Source organism: Rhinolophus sinicus, chromosome 2 (assembly GCF_057876585.1).
Source record: "Rhinolophus sinicus isolate RSI-liver-muscle chromosome 2, RSI-T2T, whole genome shotgun sequence".
Lineage (NCBI taxonomy): Eukaryota > Metazoa > Chordata > Mammalia > Chiroptera > Rhinolophidae > Rhinolophus > Rhinolophus sinicus.
Window position 1 is genome coordinate 90,193,751 of NC_142502.1, and position 21,967 is coordinate 90,215,717.

Below are 21,967 nucleotides of genomic sequence, written 5' to 3' on the forward strand. Positions count from 1 at the left end.
ATTTATACCCATTCATTTATACAAACTTAGTATTTAAAAGCATTACATTTCAGAGGTAAAGAGAACCTGATATCATTAGTCCATCACCCTTCATTTAATCCTTGAAGATTTGAGATATGGAAGCAAGCCTTGAAAGGATTAACTAAATCCTTCCATGGATGAACAGATTCAAATGATGATAATTCAGTATGTAATGTAGATCAATGTTATGTTGAATTCCATACAACCGGAAAATAAATTTTAATATTAAGAGGTCATAAAACTTAAAAATACACACAAGTTGTGGGGTCTTTTGCCATTATGTATTTTATTATTATTATTATTATTATTATTATTAAAGTTTATTGGGGTGACAATTGTTAGTAAAGTTACATAGGTTTCAGGTGTACAATTCTGTATTACATCATCTATATATCACATTGTGTGTTCACCACCCAGAGTCAGTTCCCCTCCATCACCATATATTTGACCTCATTTACCCTCATCTACCACTCCCCTCCTCCCTTACCCTATGGTAACCACTAAACTATTGTCTGTGTCTATGAGTTTTTGTTTCTTCATTTGTTTGTCTTGTTCCTTTGTCGTTTTCAGTTTTCTATACCACATATCAGTGAAATCATACGGCCATTATGTTTTAAAAGGCACTGTGACATTGCATTTATAAAAGTAAAATATTAAATCATTCTCAAAAACAGTATGATCCAACAGATTACTAATGAATATTTTAGGTCACTGTAAAGAAACAAATAAAAAAAAGAAAGAAAAAAACATTGTATTCTCTATAGTTCACAAAGTGATAAACTTAACTTTACGCATACAGAAGTGACCTTGAAAACTCTGATGTTGTAATGAGAACAATTTGGTTAAGAATTGTCAAAGTATTGATTGGCAAAAACGTGAATAAATGGTAACAGTTAATGAGCTCCAAAGAATAAATGTATGATAACTAAGTTTGAATGAGCAATTTTTTAAAAAGCCATGAGGAAAATCATAAGATACAACCAAAACTGCAGTTAGACAACCAGCAATGAAATGTGAGACTGTGGGTATGAAATCCTGTTTCAGACCTTGTTGACTTAGATTTACTTGCACAAACAGTATTTGCCAAAGACAGGAAATAAGTGCAACGTATATATATAGCTCTCTAACCTTTTCTCTCCACTTTCCTTCTTCCTACAGATGAGTGGATATTTGACCTTGTTTAAAGAACCAACAGTAAGTGATAATTCCTTTATTTTAAGGTGAACATTTTTTATGCCAATATATTTATGCCTTGTCAGTGGTAAAATGATACTTAGTAAATGAATCCGTGATTTTTCAGAGCTTTATTGATAACTTGTATTGCCAGTAATGACCTGAAGTTATTATACTCTCATTAAGCCAAGAAAGTAACTATAATACAGCTGTATTATTCCCAAAGCACTTTTATCAAACTTAACATTTAAATGATATTTTTTTTACCTTTTATTCTAAAATAAGCAATAAAATTCATTCTCATATCTATGACTTCTGGAAACAATTATTCTAGAATTGCCTTTAATGCAAAAATGAAAACCTATTCTTATATGTGTATGCATACTTCCATCTATTAATAACTTTACTAATATTCACATATATGGATATATGTTAATACAAACATTAAAATAAGGATGGGAAGCAATTGCTAATAGTTTTAAATCTATCAAAACAAAATTATAGTATTGACCTTGAGATAATTCATAATTAAAGATTACAAATATATGTTACAATTTTCCCCATGAAATGCTCTCAAATCAAAAGAGAGAGAGAGAGAGAGAGAGAGAGAGAGACTTTTAGAAGGTTTCCAATCAAAAATTAATCTACTCAGGCAGCTACATTTACGTAAATAATTTAAACATAATATCTGCTGTGTATATTTTATATAAGGAAGCAATTTCTACATAGAACTTTATATTCCTTGGCAAATAAGAAGTGATTCTAGATAAACAGGTATTAAAAGACCATAGCACTTACCTAATGACAACATGTAAGGACTTATTTACCTTGTAGAGGAAACATTTTACTTTGAGAATACGTTATTAATGCTTTTCTACTCTATGACTGACTGTCAGCCAGGGCGTTTAGGGAAGACGTAGACTATTGCCAGAGAAGATCTGGTGTTGACTCTTCCCCTACTTAAAACCGAATCAGTGTCTGCCCGTATGACAAACTCTCAGGAGGAGAATCAAAGAAATTAAACTGGGGACAAGTTTCAAGCTCAGGAGCTACTACTTTACAATAATGTGTTGCAAGGTCAATTGGGGCCTCTGAATTGAGCTCAGATTTTTAAGAGGAAGAGGTAAATTGGGAGGAAGAGTGTCAGAACTCTCAATATATATATTTTTTTCTTTTCTTATGGCTTCAATCAGAACATCTCCAATGCATTGTTGAACAGGAGCAGTGACATTAGTCATTATTTTCTTGTTCCCAATATTAAATGGAATGCACCTACTTTCTCCAGTAACTATCATATGTGCTATAGATAATTAGTATATTGCTATTATCAAATTAATAATCTCCTCTATTCTCCTCTGTTCTTTTCTTAGCTATAACTAGGGATTGAATTTAGTGAAACATTTTTTGCCACCTGATTTTTTATAGTCAGTTTGTGTGATGAATTTGACCAGTGCATTTTCTAATTTTGAAGTATTGTTGCAGTCCTGATATAAACTTTACTTGATCATGATATTTTAAATGCATTTATGAAATTGGTGAGTTAATATTTGTTAGGATTTTTGCATTTCATGTACAAAATGGACCTATATATTATGTGTTATTATCCTCATCTGTTTAGAAATCAATCCCAGAATCATTTCCATCTGCTGCCACTCCTTAGGTTACACTTTAGGAAGAAACAGCTCTGGGAGGAAGTAGTCACACTAATTTATACTCACATAAACCTAGCGTAAGGAGGAATAAAGATGGGACTGTAATAGCAATGTAGAGTAGTCCACATGTCTTTATTTTCATTAGTTCTTCACACTTGATGAAGGTTTTTATGTGTCCCTGATGCTGTCTTGCACACATATAGCACAAGAAGAGGTGTCTCCTTCCTTCTAGTGCTGCAGAATTCTGCATTAAAGGGGAAGCAATGATTGATTGAGGCAAAAGCAGGAACTAGAAGTTGTTACTACATGGTCAGGCCAGCCACAGCCCCAGGATGCACTCACACTCACCACACACACACACACATCCAGACACGCATACTAGAGCTCATGAGAGACTTGATCTCATCAGATTTTTCTCACTATCTTTTTGATACTTTCTTGGAAGCCATGCTTCCCTTTTGCTTCTATCATTCCTTCAGAGTTTATGTTGAGGCAATAACCATAAGTCTGCTTATTTTGCCATCCTGACTGGAATAGAAGGCTAAAATTTACTTTTTAGGTGAATCCTTTTATAAATTATCTTCTTGGGAACTAAGCAAATCCTCCCTAGTTTATAATTTGAAAATCCTTATTTCCTCAAAATGGACTTTTAAGGCAAGGTATGCCTGTATAGTTTTTGTAACTATGTTGTTGTTTTTGTTCGTTTGTTTTTTATCGGTTGATAAGCAGTGATATCATACCATTAAAGAAAATAATTTATTTTCTCTTTCAAGTGAGTGTTTCCAATGCAGTGGTCATCCTAACATCAATGTGAGGAAGGAACAATATATTACACTTTAATTGGATCAGATCCATTTATGCTTCAGAAGACACAATTTGCTCTGCTGTCTGGAATTAGATTGTAGTCTACCAGTGATACTTAGAATTATAAATCTTTGAAATCCCTGGATTTGGTTTTTCTGTGGTCCCACTTATAAGAAACCACTAATCTCTGTGGAAAAGGAAAATTACAAAAGACAGAGTGGAAAACCATGTAAAAGGAGAGAGTTGGTGACTTGCACATAATGAAATAACTCTTAAGGGAAGTTATTTTAAAAGAATCTAAAGTTTGCCCCTAAGTAATTAGCAGAGGAAATGTGTAACTACACACATTTGGAAATTGTCTTCATGCAAGTAGGTGACAGGAAGAAGCAATTACTTTAGCTGATCGTCTAATGTTTTCTGTGTCTCTACTCAATGAACGTAAAATAAACCATATTCTAGCAGCACATGGTATTTAGGTTGGCTCCTGGGGAAGAGGGACGGCGTGGAGCTAAATGCTTTTCTCTTCCAGCTTATGATAGATCTTAACCATATTTACCTCATCTGCAGTAGTTAACTTCCGGAGCCCAGTGTTATGCTAGGTTATTCCCATTCTTCTAAAGTATCAGAATTGGTAAGGGAAAAGAACATGAAACTTCACCCTCCACTTTTGCACCCATGGGAAAGTCCAAATAGTTCATACTTGGAATACTTCAATGATGGGTTCCCCGAATGATTTGATAAGACTCTCTGAGGGCAGGCGGGAATCATGTCTCATTCACTTGATCATGTTCAGCAATTTCTAGCACACTATCCTGCATAGAGTGTGTAAACCTTGACACAAGTCTGTCTGTCAAAGGAAAGAATACCTGCTTGTCACTAACTTGTAACAAAAAAAGAAGGTTCTGTTTTTCTATATTGCTCTCAAATTCTCCAGGGGTCCCACTTGAAGCCATTGCCAGAGGGATGGGCTTGCCCAGGGACACTAGCCTACGAGAGTGTCCTCTGGAGACTTTGAAAGCTTCAGCAGCCCCATCACTGAGCAAGTCCATAGTGAACCATCATCAGCCACAAGGCATTTCAAAGACTATGGAGATGGTAGTCTGTCTTTTTCAAACTCACAGTGTAGTTCTGGAAAAAGTCCAACGTACATAAAAAATTTGAGAGAAATTAGATCCTGTACATAATCAGAAAAATTGCATATAATTAAAAGTTACTGGGTGGGATTTAAATGCTCCTATCTTGGGACAAGATCAGTATTTGTGGAGTTAGCCTGTGAGTTTCTTCGGGGAGAGAAACTTTGAAATGTCCGTGGATAGCATCAAGGTTTGAGGATTAACGTGATCAAAGACATGCAGCCATATGAGCAAAGGATAATGAAAGTACAAATAAGGAACCTGTCCTAGGGTAATGGAATAAAGATTATCTAATGAATGATATCACAGGTTAGGCTCCCCAGCCAATGTTAAGAAAATCTGAGACACAGGAAGTTTATTAAAGAATGTACTTGGGATCAATTCCTTTGGAAGGGAGGAGAAGAATGCAAGATTAGGCAAAGGCAGAAATCAAGCTACGATGTAATCTCATTGGAGGCTTTGGCAATGAAGTACTTCAGAGTGATTATGTTTCAGAGTCATCTGTAGCTGGACTGAAGAGATCAGGCCTTTCTACCTCATATCTGACAGACATTGGGTGAGGGAGCCCTAGGGAGGGAGAATGATCTTAGGCCAGGTGGCTATCTTCAGCAGAGGCAGTTCTGAAGGGCCTGAGAGCTGAGAGATTTCTGCTGGCAACACTACCAGCTGAGGGAGCAAGCATCCCAAATGATTATAAAAGTAGTAATATTAATGCTGGGACCTATGTGTATATAGTGATTTTGTTGGTTTGTTTTCAAATTTCTTTAACATTATTTATCTTCTCAAACTTCACAAAAACCCTATGAGGTGACTCTATGTCACCATATTTTAATTTGGCAAATGAAAACTTTTGATTTCATATATTTAAAGATGGGTTGGGTAAAAAAGCAGCAGCAACAACAAAAATCCAGGCTTCTGAACACTTAAACATTGCTCTCTTTCCTCTCTCATGATACAGGTGCCAAAGTTTACATTTACTCAATAGGGGACGAGATAGTCCTGTGAAATAAAAATGGCTCTTTGACATTAAACTTACATATTGGCTTTATACAGAAATAAGTTTATTTTTCTTTCCATGTTTTTCCTTTTCTGTCTTCTAATTTTCATTCGATTTTCCTACCACTTCCTCTATTCCACCTAAAAACTACAATATAAACAAAATCAATCTTTTCTAATTGCTATGAGTGAAAATTTAATTGCATAGAAGACCTTAAATTTCCAAAACATTGTAGAAACAACTGTATAGTTTGTATTCGTTATAGAACACTTATAGGGATATGCTATCAATTTTGTGATTCTCATTCCAACTCCCTCCCTTTCCATCCTAGTTATTTAAATGGACAAAAACTTTATTGAAATGACAACAGAGCTCTCCATTGTTTCAAAAAAGTTTCACAAATAATGGTTATCATAATGGTGAATGTTTTCAACTCAAGATGGACATCCTAAGAAAATATTACTTGAGCTTTCAAAATCTTAGTAGTTTTATTTTATATTTGAAGAACAACAAAAAAGGATTGAGTTAATTGTTAATATTTGTTTTAAGGTTTTCTCATTTGTCAAACATGTTCAGTAATCTACCAGCTATTTACCAGCCATAAAAAAGATTGATTGTAATGCATGACTACTTTTGTCAAAGTAAAATATTCATTAAATGTTTTCACTCTTACCTGAAAGCCCATGCCCCCCAAAAGTATAGTACAGTTTAGTGGGAAATGGATATTGAGGTTCAAATAAATCTTAGGTTCTGTCCCAGCTACACACTTACTAGCAATGACACTGTCACTTAATACTTCTATGCCTCTGTTCTTCACTCACTTGGACATTGTAATGCCTAACCCCTTAGCTACATCAGCTAGCTAAAAAAGTACTAAGATAACAGGTTTGACAAAGTCAGAGGCACTTTTCCAAGAGTTAATAATTTCTTTGGAATAAAGATGTTTCCTTTTTCTAATTACTGTAATTATAGTAATGTAGACTTATTATGGAAAATGCAGAAAAGAATGTTTTACCACATGAAGATAAACTCATTCTCTTCTATTTCTGTTTAATGTCATTTGTTCTTTGCTTGGCTTTTATTTGTTTGTTTGTTTGTTTGTTTGTTTATTGTCTGAGCATTACTTTTGTGGGAGAAGGGGATGAGGACCTATTTCTCTTATTGTCCTCCAGGAGAAGCAGAATATACTTATTTCCAGATCTCTCACCCATCAAGATAATCAGTACCACTATGTAATTATTTTTTTTCTTACCTCATTTTAAAATTGGCCCCACATACCTATGTCATAGAGTTTTTGTCATATACCCACGAGAAAAGCAAAACAGCATTGAGATATGGATGCTGGATGGCCGTTGGAGGTAACCTGCTAGCTCAGAGCCTTTTTCACACATGCACACTGGAATGCAGAATTGTAGCTCTAGATGATTTTAAATTGCTACATGTTATGGACCTTAGAACACACCTGAAAATGACCTGACCCTCAAGTAGTACACATGAGCATGTGTATGAGTCTGCTTAGGCTACCATAGCAGACTCATACACATTCTTCTGTTGTTTAAGCCTGGGTCACTTAAACAACAGAAGTTTATTTTCTCACAGGTCTGGAGTTAGAAGTCTGAGATCAGGGTGCCACTATGGTCAGTTTCTGGTGAGGACTCTCTTCCTGGCTTGCAGACAGCCACCTTCTCCCTGTGTTCTCACATGGCCTCTTCTCTGTGTGTGCGGGTAGGGTGGGGGGACACTCTTACGTCTCTCCCTATCTAAACGCTAGCCGTATTGGGTCAGGGCCCATCTTGATGACCTTGTTTAAACTTAATTACTTCCTTAGATTCCCAAAGACAAATACAGCCACACTGGGGTTAGGACTTTAACATATGAATTTTGGGAGGGCACAAACTTTCATCCATAACAGAAGACTGAAGATGTCCCATGTAGTATATGGTTTTCTTTTTTTCTTTTTTTAATTTAACTTTGAAGCATAAGCATTTTCCTTGTTACAAAACCATCATACACATAATTTTATGTCTAATATACTCTAATAAGAGGATGTATTCTACTTTATTTAGACATGCTACCTTCCTGTTATTGAATATAAATTAATTATAATGTCTTACCCATATAAATGTTAATGTGTTAAAAATGTATGCCTAATGTTTTTATTTCCTCAGGATTCCAAAAAGTTGAATTAGTGAGCATATTAACGGTATTCATACAGATTGGATTGTTAATCCTTTCAAAAAGATTTTTGATTTTTAGATCCAAAGGAGAGTATAGCATTTTTTAAATGTGAGGCATTGTAATAAAGAGAAAGCTTGGAGTGTGTATGAAGCCTACACTGGCTGCATGGACAGAGCTGAGGAGAATGGCTGAAAGTGTTTAAAAACAAAACAAAACAAAACAAAACAAAACACTTCTTAGTACATTTACTTAGCTCTAGGAATGGCAAATATATGAGCCAAAGGCCTGGCCAGAAAGAAATGGTACATGGTAACTGGTTAACTGAAGAGATGTTAATAAGGGGATGTTTATAAAGGTAAGCAGGATTTAAGGAAAGCCCAAGGAGTATAGCAGTGCGCCAGTAACAGCAATAGTTGGGAGCTATTACTACTTCTAAATGGGCAAGGTGAAGAAGCCATTCCTAGAACTTAAAAGAGTAGCTTAGCTACATAGACAAGACTGTGGAAGGAACTAGGCTGGAAGTGTGCAATCTTAACATTTATAGGTGTGTTAATTCAAGTGCTTTGGTCTTTATGGTCTCCATTGGAGGCTTGCTTCTGGGGCTGAATCCATTTATCATTCTACTGGCACCATGTGACAAATCTTTTGTTATACTAATGAATTTGGTATATCTGAGATCATTACATTGTTTCACTTTGTTTTTCCCATGTTTCTCAGAAATTCATTCACTCAGCATTCTAATGCTGGTCTTTGTTCCCTTTCTTTTCCCAGCAATGGCAGTATTCCCAGTATTGCTGTTTCTGGCTCCTGTGTTGCTCCCATTCTTTCCTGCAAATGGACAGGTATGGTCAAGGTTGAAAATCTTTTCAGAATGATTCAATCAACTTTGAGGAACAGCAAGCTACTAGATCTATTTTCGAAAGTAAAAAGTGCTAGAGTGTCTAGTATATCACAAAGAACTCATTGATTGCTCAAGGTACTTAACACTATTAAATCTAAGGCTGTTGATCAAAATGGTAGCCCGTAGTCACATGAAGGTATTAACATTGGAAATATTGATAGTCAGAATTGAGATCTGTATAAATATAACACATAGCGGATTTCATTTAAAAAGGGAAGTAAAATATCTTATTAATAATTTTAATATGGATTATATGATGGAATGATGGAAACATGTTGAATATATTAAAATAGATTTAAATATAAATTTAATCTGTTTGTTTGTTTTTTTCTTTTTTAAAGTGGCCACCAAAAAATTAAAATTACGTGTGAAGCTTTAAATGTTTTTCTATTGACAGCACTGATCTATAGGTTTAAAAGTTAACAAAACTCCTCATATCATAAGATCTTTTCTGATTTCCTTTGACTTAATCAATTTTGATGTGATCCCCACAGAAAAATAACAATATGTTTACACAATCTCAAATTGGCAACACTTCTTCACATACATCACCACATTTAATTTTCATAGTTAGTGGGTGAGGATAATTATACCTATTTATTATTATTATTATTATTATTATTATGAGAAGAAAATTTACTAAAAATTTTAAGTGTTTGGATTTTTTCATAATTTTTATAATTATTATGTGAAAGATAAGATGCTACAATTATTTCTAATATGCTCCTTCACTTTGATAATCCCAAGAGCAAGATCAATTATTCTCTTCCATCAGTGTGTAGTGGTCCATAGAAAGTCTCTATCTCCTGATCGGAAAACCTCTGAATACGAGCAGCTTTGGTAATTGCTATCTGTTACCGCATCCTTCTTTAGCTTAGGGCATAGAAGTTTAGCTAGGACCCCTCAGACAGTCCAGAGAATTCTTACACTGTGGCAAACCTCACTTAACATTCAAAAATATAGTCATTAGGTTACCATAATCAAATTTTCAATCTGAAGACAACGTTTTCACCACTAAAGGCTTCATTCAAGAAGTTTGCTGCCTTCCCAATTTCTTTCCTAAATATTTCCTTTCATGGCCCTTTCCAATCCCGCGTTACTGCTCTGGTCCACTTCCTGGTTTTCATTGATAAAATTATTAAAAAGGGAGATATCATTGGTCTCTTGCACCACTAAATGTTTGCTGATCAGATGCTTTACCTACCCTCTGCCCAGTATAGTTTTCTGTGCCTGCTTTCTCAAGATGCCTAGAAAACACTATTCATCTCTCAAAACCCCAATCCAGACCATCTTTTGTTAGACCTTTCTTAACCTCAATCAGGAAGAATTGATTTCTCCTTCTTCTATATCTAGTACATCCCACCTATCATTTTATGTATCATATGATATTATAATTATTTATGTCGTGTTCCTTATCCAATATAAACTCTTTAAGGATAGATACCATATTTTATCCACTTTATTCTGAACACTTTGCATATTCAAAATTTTTCACCTGTCCCCTAATAAAAGCTTTACTGATACTTATTTTAAAAGCAACAACAAAGGCATGTCTTCATCAGTAGAATTTTTTACCTGCCAAGGAAGATGGTATAAGAAGCAGGAAATAATTACTTCTCCTTTCTCTGGGACCCAATTTTGATGTGCCTTTAAATGAAACTATTTTAAGCAGGGTTTTGAGGGTTAATGGGGCATACCCAAGGCTGTTATTTTATGCTTTTAAATGATGCAGAGATTGGCCACTGCTACTATTTCACATGTGAATCCTTGCTAACTTAGGAACCAGTAGCTGGGAAAGTGCTGGATCTGTGGATACAATGGCATTCACTCTTGGTCCCGGTCCTTAGGAACATGCAAGCAGGTGGGAGAGATGGATGCATAAGTACATAGTGGCAATAGAATGTGGTTATGCCTATGTTCGCATAGGTCTGGGGAACTTCAATAGAACTCAGGATTGCAGGGAAGAGAGAATAACTTATCCCGAGGTATCAGGGAAAGCAATAAAGGGCCCTGTCTGTTTACATTTGTACTTCAAAATTTTGCTCATGTTAATATAACTTCACATTCTTGTGTAAATTTAGGTCATGGGATTATGTAAATTTTATGAAATAATTCACACACTCTACTCTACCTCCAGGCTGAACCCCCACAATACACACACCAAGATAAACCAAAAATATAAGTTAAACATCTGATTGATTTTTTTTATTTTATTGGGGTGACATTAGTTTAATAAAATCACATAGTTTTCGAGTGCACAATTCTATGCTACATTATCTGTATATTGCATTGTGTATTCACCACCCAGAGTCAAATCTCCTTCTGTCACCACGTATTTGACCCACTTTACCCTTTTCACCTCCCTTCACCCCTCCTTCCCTCTGGTAACCATCGTACTATTGTAAAATGAGTTTTTGTTTGTTTTGTTTGTTTGCTGCTTTCAGTTTTATATTCTACATGTGAGTGCACTCATATGTTTCTTCACTTTTTTCATCTGACTTACTTCACTCAATGTATTCTCATGATTCATCCATGTTGTTGCAAATGGCAGTATTTTATTTTTTCTTATGGCCGAGTAATACTGCATTGTGTACCACAACTTCTTTATCCAATCATCTATTGAAGGATACTTCAGATGTTTCCATGTCTTGACAACTGAGAATAATGATGAGCATCGGATTTAATACCTTAATTATATTTCTGTTACTGAAAGGAATGAAGTAAGCAATAATCCATTAATTAGATAGCTTTGCTCCCTCCAAACAGCCTTGGAGGTTTGTTTAATATTATAAAACTGTCTTTTGAGCAAGTCCATAAAATCTGCTGTATAATAGGTAGAATAATTTGCTAGTATTGAATGTGCTTGGACTAAGCATTTTTTCTCTAAATACAGACATCATGTCAGGTAAAAGTTCCCCTTAAAATCTAGAATGAGTCACCTGCCCCTGCCCTTACCATTCCCTTGCTATATCCTGATTGAGTGTAAATGAGAAAATGTCTTAATGATTCCTATCTTGTATCTTTGTTGTTATGTTGTCACTCATATGTCTAGAAAAATCACATTAAGACTAGAAATTGGTGTTTCTAGCCTAAGAGGTGTTTTTAATTTCCATGCCATGAATTATATCTCCTACCTTAAAATTTAACACTATTTCTTTCCTATTTAAATGTCATAATGTTGGCCCAGATTCCTTAGCAATGCTTAATAATTAATATTGGTTTGAACTGGACACTTTTTAAATAATCATTGTTCTCTTGCATAAACTTATTCACTCATATGCAATTTTCACAACTTTAAAAAATAATAATAATTTTAATTTGGTTTCCCTTTAGGGTGTAAATTTTAATGCATTGAAAATCACCAGAAAAGAAGTCCAAAGAGAGATTGTAAATAAACACAATGACCTGAGGAGAGCAGTCTCTCCACCTGCCAGCAACATGCTGAAGATGGTAAGAGGCAGTAACATAAGGAAAGTGGCTTGAGCCAGCTGTGATGAGCGCCGGTACCTAGCAAACAAGATCTCTCAGGAACTTTGTGACTTAGGAAGTTCGGGATTTGTTATTTCATTTGCGCTTAGTTATCTACAACACAGAAATATTCTTTCTTTTTGCATTCTATATACTATTTTTGCTTATAAATTGTATATCCTCCTACCATTATATGTTCTATTCACTAGAATAGTAGAATCTGTCAGAACTGATTCGCTATCGTGCTCATTTCAGAGTGAGTGGAATTTCTCTTCCCAGAAAAAAAAATACATGTACATACAATTTGCATACAATTCCAGCGGCTCAGGGAGCCCCTGCAGCCCCTTCATGAGCTCTGGGTTAAGACCCTGGCCCTGACGTTAGTATGTGCCTTCTGTCCTTGATAAATTGACTTTTCAACACTTTTTCCCAGCATTTTCTGTTCCTTTGGATCCAAAACAGTTTTCTAATAAATTCTCTGTCTGTAGGCAGCTCTTTGTCCAGTCCTTCTCTGTACAGTCAGACAGACCTACAATATCATCATTGCCATCATCCTATTACTGATGTCCTCTCCCCCTATACTCCCCCTTACACCCTAGATCTTTTCTAGGAGACATATTGTTACTAGGGGAAATTCAAGTTTTGCTGACTTGAAGCTTAAATGAAACTTCTTTAAGCTTCAAAACTACCTTACCACTGCATAAAAAAAAAAAAAAAAAAAAAAAAAAAAAAAAATTACACAATTGAATAACCAAATATATACTGAGGTCCCTTAGCACAATGTTGGAAGGGCCTATGCCAATGAGGGGCTCAAAGCTTAAGCTGCATTAACTCCATGGGACAGGGAAGAAATTCTTGAGTTCATTTTATAATGGTTAAATAACTTGTCTAGTTTATAGGGCTTTTTAATGTGTGGAGGCAGAATTAAAACTAAATCTTTGGACATCCAGTCAGGGGCCATTATGTTTTTTTGCTCATTCTGTCTCCTAATTTAGGATCGAGAAGATCTTTTCCCTTTATGATCTATGACATTTAGGGTAAACAACAGCCCACTTTTCTGGGCCCAGGACTAAAGGCCATATGTCTCCCATATGTTCTCAGAAAGGGGAAAAAAAGGAACTAGGAATAAAGTATGCCAGGCAGTATAATAGGAAAAAAATAGTCTCAATACATCCATGTTTATTGGTGTTTAGAGTAGGCCCCCTACTACAACTCTTGAGTTGTGCCTACTGTGCTGTCATAAACAGAAGATAAACTAGCATGGTGCAAAAGTAATTGCAGTTTTTGCCTTTATTTTTAACCTTTTAAACTGCAATTACTTTTGCACCAACCTAATATCTTAGATTTTTTTCCCAGGTATTTAGGGTAGCCATACTATCTATATTTGTTTGTGGAGAAGAAAAAGGCACATCAAAAATATGTCTGATTATAATGAAAATCAGAATATGAATGTGCAAAAATTGTATAGTGATGAATGAAACTACCAATCTCATTACAAAGCATACGCTCTTTTGTGGTTTGAGTCGTTAAGTGTGTATCTTTTCCCCCCTTTGTTTTAGAAATGGGACAGCAAGGCAGCAGCAAGTGCCCAAGAGTGGGCAAACAAGTGCCTTCACAAACACAGTACGGATCGAAAAATTGGTATGTAAATCAATATTTATTGAGTACATGAACAAGTAAAATAATAAAGGGCCATTTTTTTATGTTGCATTAAGAATCTTTATGAAATGTTTCTAATGCTGACTTTTTCAAGTTGAAGTACCTATGTGTGAGAAAAAAAAAAAAAAAAAAAACTCTGAGAAGCCCCATCTTGTGTTTGTTGAGTTTTCTATATTTTACAAAAACTGTCTCACAATATCACGTTGTGCCTCATAACCATCTCATGAGTAAAACAGGTCTTGTATCACCTCTTTCTCTATTTTAGGAAACTGACTTTCAGGGGGAAAATGATTGGTAATTAGTGTCATATATAGGAAATTTAAAATTAGAATTTCTGACTTCTAACCCAGAGCCCTTTTCATATTATGGAGCTATTTGTGTTTAGAACACTATTTATTTCTGGATGTACAAAGTATGCAGTATTTGTCAAACGGTTTCTGAATTTTCCTCAAAAATACTTAACCCTAGCATCTTTTTTTCATTTTTGATGACTTATTCTATAAGTCAAGTCTTTTATATTCTGGGTACTTACAATGCATGCAATATTATATTAGACTCAAAATAATCTATAAGAAATGACCTCTACACAAGGAACATAAATACAATTAAATAAAATATCATATGTATGAACTATTAGATAATATATATGTATATATATATATATTTCTTAAATTAGCAAAAATGACAGATATAGGCAAGCACAATTTGAATGTAGTAAATAATTCCCCTGTTTTGAAAACAGGATTGCCATTGTTATTTGTATTTTTAATACTATAATAATGCAATCATGAAGAGGGATGACTGTATTCAGTCAGATTGAAACAAATGGTTTTGAAGACACGAGTCTACTATTAAAATTTCAGCTTCTTTCTTTCCCTCTTAAAGGAGCTATCCAAGAGTAGCTTACACTCCCTTTAAATAGCATGTAGACATTACATTTCAGGCCATCCAAACATAAATATTACTCTCAAGGTTTGAAAAATATATTGAAATGTTTCTGGGCTTCAAAGCACTTTTTTTCCTAATTCTTTGAGGAGAAGTTGGCCTGTGACATTCTGATTTGCTGATGGAGGGGAGATCCATAAACTTGGAAAATATTGTCCCTTCTGGTGTCATTTCCTTCATACTTGGGGCTCTTAAAGACGGAGTGTCAGATTTCTTTCAAAGATTATACAAAATAACAATGTTCAACATGTATTCAATTTGCTGTATATGAAAAATCTCTGGTAAGTGTGGGTGAGAATAAAAGAATATTATTACAGTTGCTGTCTGCTTTCAGCAACCTTACAATATGCAGCTGAGAGCACATGAGGCATACACTCATGAAAAATCTAATATGTAAATGAATGTGTCTAGGGGAGGTAGATATTAAAGAACGAGGACTTCATCTACTCAAAATTTTACATGTTGACTTCAGCCTCAGTGTGTTTGGCACATCTAGCTTCTATTCACCTTATAGTTATAGTTGATAAGGAACTCCCTATGTATGAATCAACAGTTAGCCAACTATGGCACTGTGTTTGAAGAACAGGGACTCTGGTGTGTGTGTGTGTGTGTGTATATATATATATGATAATATATGTCATATATATTATAATACATATACTATATATAATATAACATATATAGTATGTATTATTATATATGTATTGTATATGTATTACATAATATATATATTCAGCCACTGCACTCTGAGATATATATATATATGTGTGTGTGTGTGTGTGTGTATATATCAAAATTTGCATGCTTTATTGCTTACCCTATGAATGGTCAATTTTTTTCTTAGGTACAAGCGACTGTGGCGAGAATCTCTATATGTCAAGTCGCCCTACTTCATGGTCATATGCAATCCAAAATTGGCACGATGAGAACCGTGACTTTATCTATGGTGTAGGTCCAAAGCACCCCGAAGCAGTGGTTGGACATTATACCCAGGTAAGAGAAACACTTGAAAATCCCTTTGCCATGAACACCCTAAAAAGAAAGCTTCTCCAAATTTTGACTAATTCCAATGTTGAATTTTGGGGAATATCTCAAGTAGGTGAAGAATAGTCTTTGCATTTTGTGGGTATTTCAACTGTCATTTGTCAAAAGCCTGCAGGCTCTTGGTAAGGAAACACACTCTGTATTTTTTTGAACAGTCTAAATGGATAAAGTAGTGAATGTACATGAAAATGCAATTTTTAAAAAATTTTTACTTTAATGTAATAATTTAACTAAATATACCCATAAAGTATATGAAAACATAATACATTAGTAACATTCTTTTCAGTGTTTTTTTAAATTTCCTATTATTTGTTTTTTGATATTTCTGTCTTCTCTAATGTGCTTTTGTATCTTCGCTTATGGGCATGTAGATTGCTTGGTACTCATCTTTCCGAGTTGGATGTGGAATTGCCCATTGTCCCAATCAAAAATCCCTACAGTACTACTATGTTTGCCGATATTGTCCTGCGTAAGTATATACTTTCAAATTTGCTGCCAATAATGTCATCAGCAATTTGATGTTTTCAAGTTATCATGTAATAGACAAACCAGAATTAAAAAAGCATATTTTAGTGAAGGGGAGAGAGAAATATTTAGAAAGGTTTTTTAATTTTTTACTTCTCACATGAAGGCCAACTTCTCAGTTTCAAGTACGTATAATATTCTGGAGCTGTCTTCCCTCACGACTAAAATGATTTGTCTTCTCTCTCAATTGCCTTTCCCAAGGCTCAGGGTGACTCAATGGGTATCCACAGAGTGTTGTTCTCTAGATTTGGTACTGTCAGTTTTTATTAAGTTCATCTTCTAGAAAGTGAAAGCTTGATGGTAAGACCAAGGTTAAAGGTGAGGTAGCTGATCAGAATGACATTTTAGTGATTTCAGCCCATTGCACTCATATGTTCCTACTCCTGCTTATCTAAAAATACCTATAGTACACCATTAAGAATTGATTAAATCTTGGGCCTCAAAGGTTTTTCAAGAAATCCTTGATATATTTCAAATTATCAAGAAAAGGTAGTAAGTCTTTGCTTCTCAGAACTTCACACAAAAGTCTCTGAAGGAACCACCCATTAAGATTGGTATTTATAGCAGGAATTATACTCTTTCCACAAGCAATACATTTGAATTATCTCTAAAAATTCCTATGGACATATTGCAAATATATTCATAACACATATGTTATATTTAATGTTTGAAATTCCTTGCCACCGGAGGGAGAGTTTCCCCCCAAATCAAGCTTCCTACATTATTTATTTTGAGACTGTAGATAACTCAGGTTCTGGTTTGAGAAGTGTGACCTTCCTGCAAGTACTTATTAGAGTTTAGTTGAAAGAACTGAAGAGCCCTAGGAGAATGGATCCAAACTCACTGCCTGGTTTGAGAGGGGAGGCACCTGGAGCCAGGTATCTGTAATAAGAGCTGGAGTGAATAATGAGGGAAAGCAGGAGTGAGAACTTCCAAAATACTTTTACATCTATTTATTTCACAAATTTTCCAAGGGCTCACACACATACATAGCTGTGCTCTGTGCAGGGAGACTGAGATTCAGATGCTTGCCTTGAGTCTTTGGCCCACTTGGTCCAATTGAAACTTTGATTCCCTTTTATTTTCAGATAATGGCCAATAGGATAATAATCGTCAATGAGATGCAGGCTAGTCACCGTGAGACCAATATACCCTGAGATTAGTGGTAGTGAAATACTTTTTTCTAATATTTTCAGGGTATATTAGTAAATACAAAAATCTCACACTCAAAACTTCTAAACATTAAAAAGCCTTCCTAACCCATCTGCCTTCTAAAAATACACACAAAAACTACATGAAAATATCACCCCCTACATTAATAAGCCAAATGGAGCTTTATTTTCTCCAGTTCATATTATAGAAACTATTAATAATCACAGTTTCTTTTTAAAATATACAATTACATTTAACATTAAGTATTTTCCCTCTGTCCTGCAGTAGCTTCTCCTATCTCCCTAGAGGGTACAGGGTACAGTTTACCTCTAGCCAGTTCCTTGTGGTGCTCGAACTTAGAGATTTGACTGAATCTACCAAGAGGAGAAGAGTGTTGCCACATTCAAATATGCTCTGAAAACTTTAAACCCTATTTATGCCATTTCAGGCTGTGAGATTATGGTCAAGGAAGTGAGTATATGTGTGAATTATTCTCTTACTTTGCATAGTTATCTGACTACACATTGGGAATGTTAGTTTTTCAGCTGACGTAATTGAAAACATTGAAGAAATATTCAGGTATATATGGCGATGGATGCTAGCTACTCTTGGAGCATAAACTGAACCAAAAAATGAAAAAAAAAAATGTTTGACATGTTGTATTTCAAATTTCAGTGGTAATAAAATTAGCAGAATAAATACCCCCTACCTGGAAGGAACACCTTGTGCCAGATGCCCTAATGACTGTGTCAATGGACTATGCAGTAAGTTTGAAGTCATTAACTTGCTAGTATAATAAAATGAACTGACACTTTTTAAAAAAAATTAGAAAATCTGAATGTAACCAACTTAAGCAATGCCTTCATGCAAAGACAACAATAAAATTACTCAACAGAATGTGTTTAAGCAACAAATTTACACCATTCAGTATCTATGCATTATTTGCAATGAAAACCTGTTATAATATATGTAACCTAAAGAAACATCTACCAACAATGCATATTTATAACTATGTTGAACCCACTACATATTGGCATATATGAAAATGTTTTTGTGGAAATAATTTATTGTAATTAAGTATGAATTTTCTTTTCATCAAAGTTAATGCTATTATAGTAAAGGTGTCTTTCTTAAAAGTAAATATGTACAAATATAAAAATATGTACTCTGTGTGGACAGGCACACCAAATACAATTCCTTATATGCCAATGAGTTTGTCATACTAAATTCCTCATTTTCCTCATAGTCTAATGAGAATCATCAAGTTCAATTTAATAACCACTTGCGCTGCTGTTTGCTAGTAACTTTTATGTAATTTTTAAATGTCTATCAAATCTGCATATAGTATTATTAGCTCACAGAAGACTCAAAACTATTTCAGCAAAAGAGAATAAAATTAATGTCATAGTGTATCTCATTTGCAGTGTTGTTATGAATTGAGGTACAAAGAGTTGTTATTTTTGTTTACTTGGGATGTACTATGAAAATTATTAGGAACAATACAGTTCTGAAATTTTCACCTTTTAAAATCATTCACCAGACTGAACTGTAGCATTCTTTCTGAATGAACTGTATAGCCATAATTCAGATTATTGATGATATAAAAGCCATAAATTAACTAAAGAAGAAAATACTCATACCTCTGCTGAAGACTATTTGTTAAGGAGTTTGGAATTTATCCTATTAGTAATAGTAGCCAATTGAAAGATTTTAAGCAGAAGAGTGATGAGATCAGAATTGTGTTTTATAAAGTGCTCCTGGCCAGCTTGGAGACTGTTGAAAACCATGGCTTCAAACACAAATGGATTTCTTGACTGCATTAGGGCAACATTAACGAAGAGAAATGGACAGTTTATGAGAGAAAGGAAGACAGTAGAATATCCAGTGCTTATTGCCTGTGCTTGTTAAGTGCTGGGGAACAAGTTCAGGTTGATTCCTGGTTCCTGGTTTGACTTATTTAGTAGTTGGCAGTGGCATTTCCCTGAAACTGGGTGAATCGAGTTAGGGAGGGATACCAAAGAAATGCCAGGCTTGTAGATCGGATGATAAATTTAGTTTGAGATTTGTTGAGTGTGTAACCTCTGAGGGAAATGCAACTGGAAATGCACAGTAGTAATAGTGAAATTCTCTCATTTTCACATTTCACATCCACATTTTCTCATCATGACTTCTTACTCCTGAAAGATTAGTGGCATTAGAGTCTAGTGGCAACCTTGTCCAATACAACCTTTTGCAATGTTGGAACTATTCCATATTTGCACTGTCCTGTAAAGCAGCCCCTAGATACGTTGGCTATTTAGCCCTTGAAATGTAACTAATGTCACTGAGGACCTGAAATTGCAATGCTATTTAATTTTAATTAATTTAAGTTTAAATTTAAACAATTACATGGCTAGTGTCTATCATTTTGGATAGCACAGTTCCAGAGAGATTCAGTCAAATTCATTTTGCTCTGTTTTCTGAGGGAGGAAATTAGGTCAATCATTTTAGAAACATTTGGAAAAGCTCATATTTTAAAAGAAATGATGGCTTAATCAGTGAATTTAACTAAGGGAACTTACATGTCCCTCGAGATATGAAATGGCCATCAGAGTGTAATGAATGATGCCAACTTCTTTGTTCAATTCCCCACTCCTTACTCACACTGAATTTTTTATTTGTGTTGCTGCTATGGAGGAAAATGATAATAAAGTGACTAATTTCTTTGTTTTTATTCCAGCCAATAGCTGTGAGTATGAAGATGATTATAGCAACTGTAAACAGTTGAAAGACCAACTGGGCTGTGAAGATTCTCTCACCAAGAACGGTTGCAAGGCTTCCTGCAATTGCCCAAACAAAATTTATTAAATGCTCAATACAGACTGAGCATGGTGCAGTAGCGGACAACCACATCGTCTATTTACATTTGACATTTATTAGCAAAGAAATCATAGACGTGTTAGCTACAAATTTGCTTCCAACTAGTAATGTCTTTTTCTCCTGGGCCTGCTTTTTATTTTACAGGAATCTTTTTCATACAAAGAGTTAAAAGTAACATAATCTATGATAACAATATATATGGTGATTTAAATTTAATGAATGTAATCAAGTTGAGGATTCTGAAAGCTGTATGAAAACTTCTTATGACTAAGGTCACTAGAAACCTGAATTGAAATTGAGAATCATGTTCCTAGCACAAAATGTACAAAAAGAACAGAACATAATATTATTGTCACATGAATCCTGGACTACAGTCCTCTTTCCTAGGTCTACTTTATAGCTAAATATCTTCAAAGAATTGTTCACATAAACAGTCTTTAATTCCTCCCCTGCCATTCATGCTTCTTCTCACTCATCTAGCTTCCATCCTTATAATTAAATTAAAATGTTTCTTCCTAAGGTAATCCCAACCTTCATTTTGCCAAAAACCAATGTAGACTTTTCATTCCTCATCTGAATAAATTGTACAGTAGACTATGACCACACCTTCCATTTTAAAACCTCGCTTCCCTTAGACAAATCTTCCATAAAGAAGCACTCAATATAGTATATATAAATATTCTTTCCTCCAAGAGGTAGAAATTAGTCCCTTCCCTTTTGAATCTGGGCTGAACTTAATGACTCATTTTCAAAGAGTAACGTATGGAAAGGGAACAGTAGTAATTTTACAGTAGAGAAGTCTGGAAAATGCCATCTTAACCAAGTGATCACAGTTAATATCACCTGTAAGAAGTCTTGTGGATTCATGTACACCTTTATATGATGTGAATAGAAGGGCATTTCATTTCTGTGATATTCTTTCTAAAACGCTGTGACCCAAATTTCATCCTGAGATGAAACATCAAGCAAACATAAATTGAGGGGCACTCTAGAAAATACCCCTGACCAGGACTCCTCAAAATTATCAAAATCACGAGCAATAAGGAAATTCGGAGAAACTGTTGCAGACCAGAGGAGACTAAGCAAACATGAGATTTAAATACAATGAGGCATCCTAGATCAGATCCTGGAACAGAAAAAGGTCATTATTGGAAAAATTAGTGAATTCGGAACAGAGTTTGGAGTGTTTTTAACAGTAACATTGATTTCTTAGTTTTGACAAATGTATCAGGTTAACGTAAGGTGGTAACATTAGGGGAAATTGAACCTGAGTGCAGAGTATATGGAAATTCTCTACTACCTTAGCAAGATTCTGTAAATCTAAACATATTCCAAAATAAAAAGTGCATTTAAAAAAAGAAAGAAAATCTTGTTTCCTTGGCTCCATAACACTTCACAATTTTTCTCTAGATTATCTGTTTATTCTTTCTCAGACTTCCCACCCCACCCCAAGTTT

The 21,967-nt window shown here is 34.7% G+C and overlaps 1 protein-coding gene across 1 annotated transcript; it reads left to right on the forward strand.

The window, feature by feature from the left end:
• Positions 1 to 1,112: 1,112 nt before the first annotated feature.
• On the forward strand, positions 1,113 to 21,878 carry LOC109448880 (cysteine-rich secretory protein 3-like). Its single transcript, XM_019734602.3, has 8 exons — positions 1,113 to 1,215; positions 8,730 to 8,800; positions 12,193 to 12,309; positions 13,887 to 13,968; positions 15,776 to 15,924; positions 16,347 to 16,444; positions 18,328 to 18,416; positions 20,372 to 21,878. Exons 2-8 carry the CDS (start codon positions 8,732 to 8,734, stop codon positions 20,497 to 20,499), a joined length of 732 nt encoding a protein of 243 aa, XP_019590161.3. The 5' UTR covers positions 1,113 to 1,215; positions 8,730 to 8,731; the 3' UTR covers positions 20,500 to 21,878.
• Positions 21,879 to 21,967: the final 89 nt, after the last annotated feature.

What these genes read in the sequence shown, in the direction of transcription:
- LOC109448880 (XM_019734602.3), top strand. Translation starts at nt 8,732, where the DNA reads ATGGCAGTATTCCCAGTATTGCTGTTTCTGGCTCCTGTGTTGCTCCCA. An exon ending in CCAGCAACATGCTGAAGATG is followed by an intron (nt 12,310 to 13,886) that starts GTAAGAGGCAGT and finishes CCTTTGTTTTAG; the next exon opens with AAATGGGACAGCAAGGCAGC. An exon ending in CTGTGTCAATGGACTATGCA is followed by an intron (nt 18,417 to 20,371) that starts GTAAGTTTGAAG and finishes TTTTTATTCCAG; the next exon opens with CCAATAGCTGTGAGTATGAA.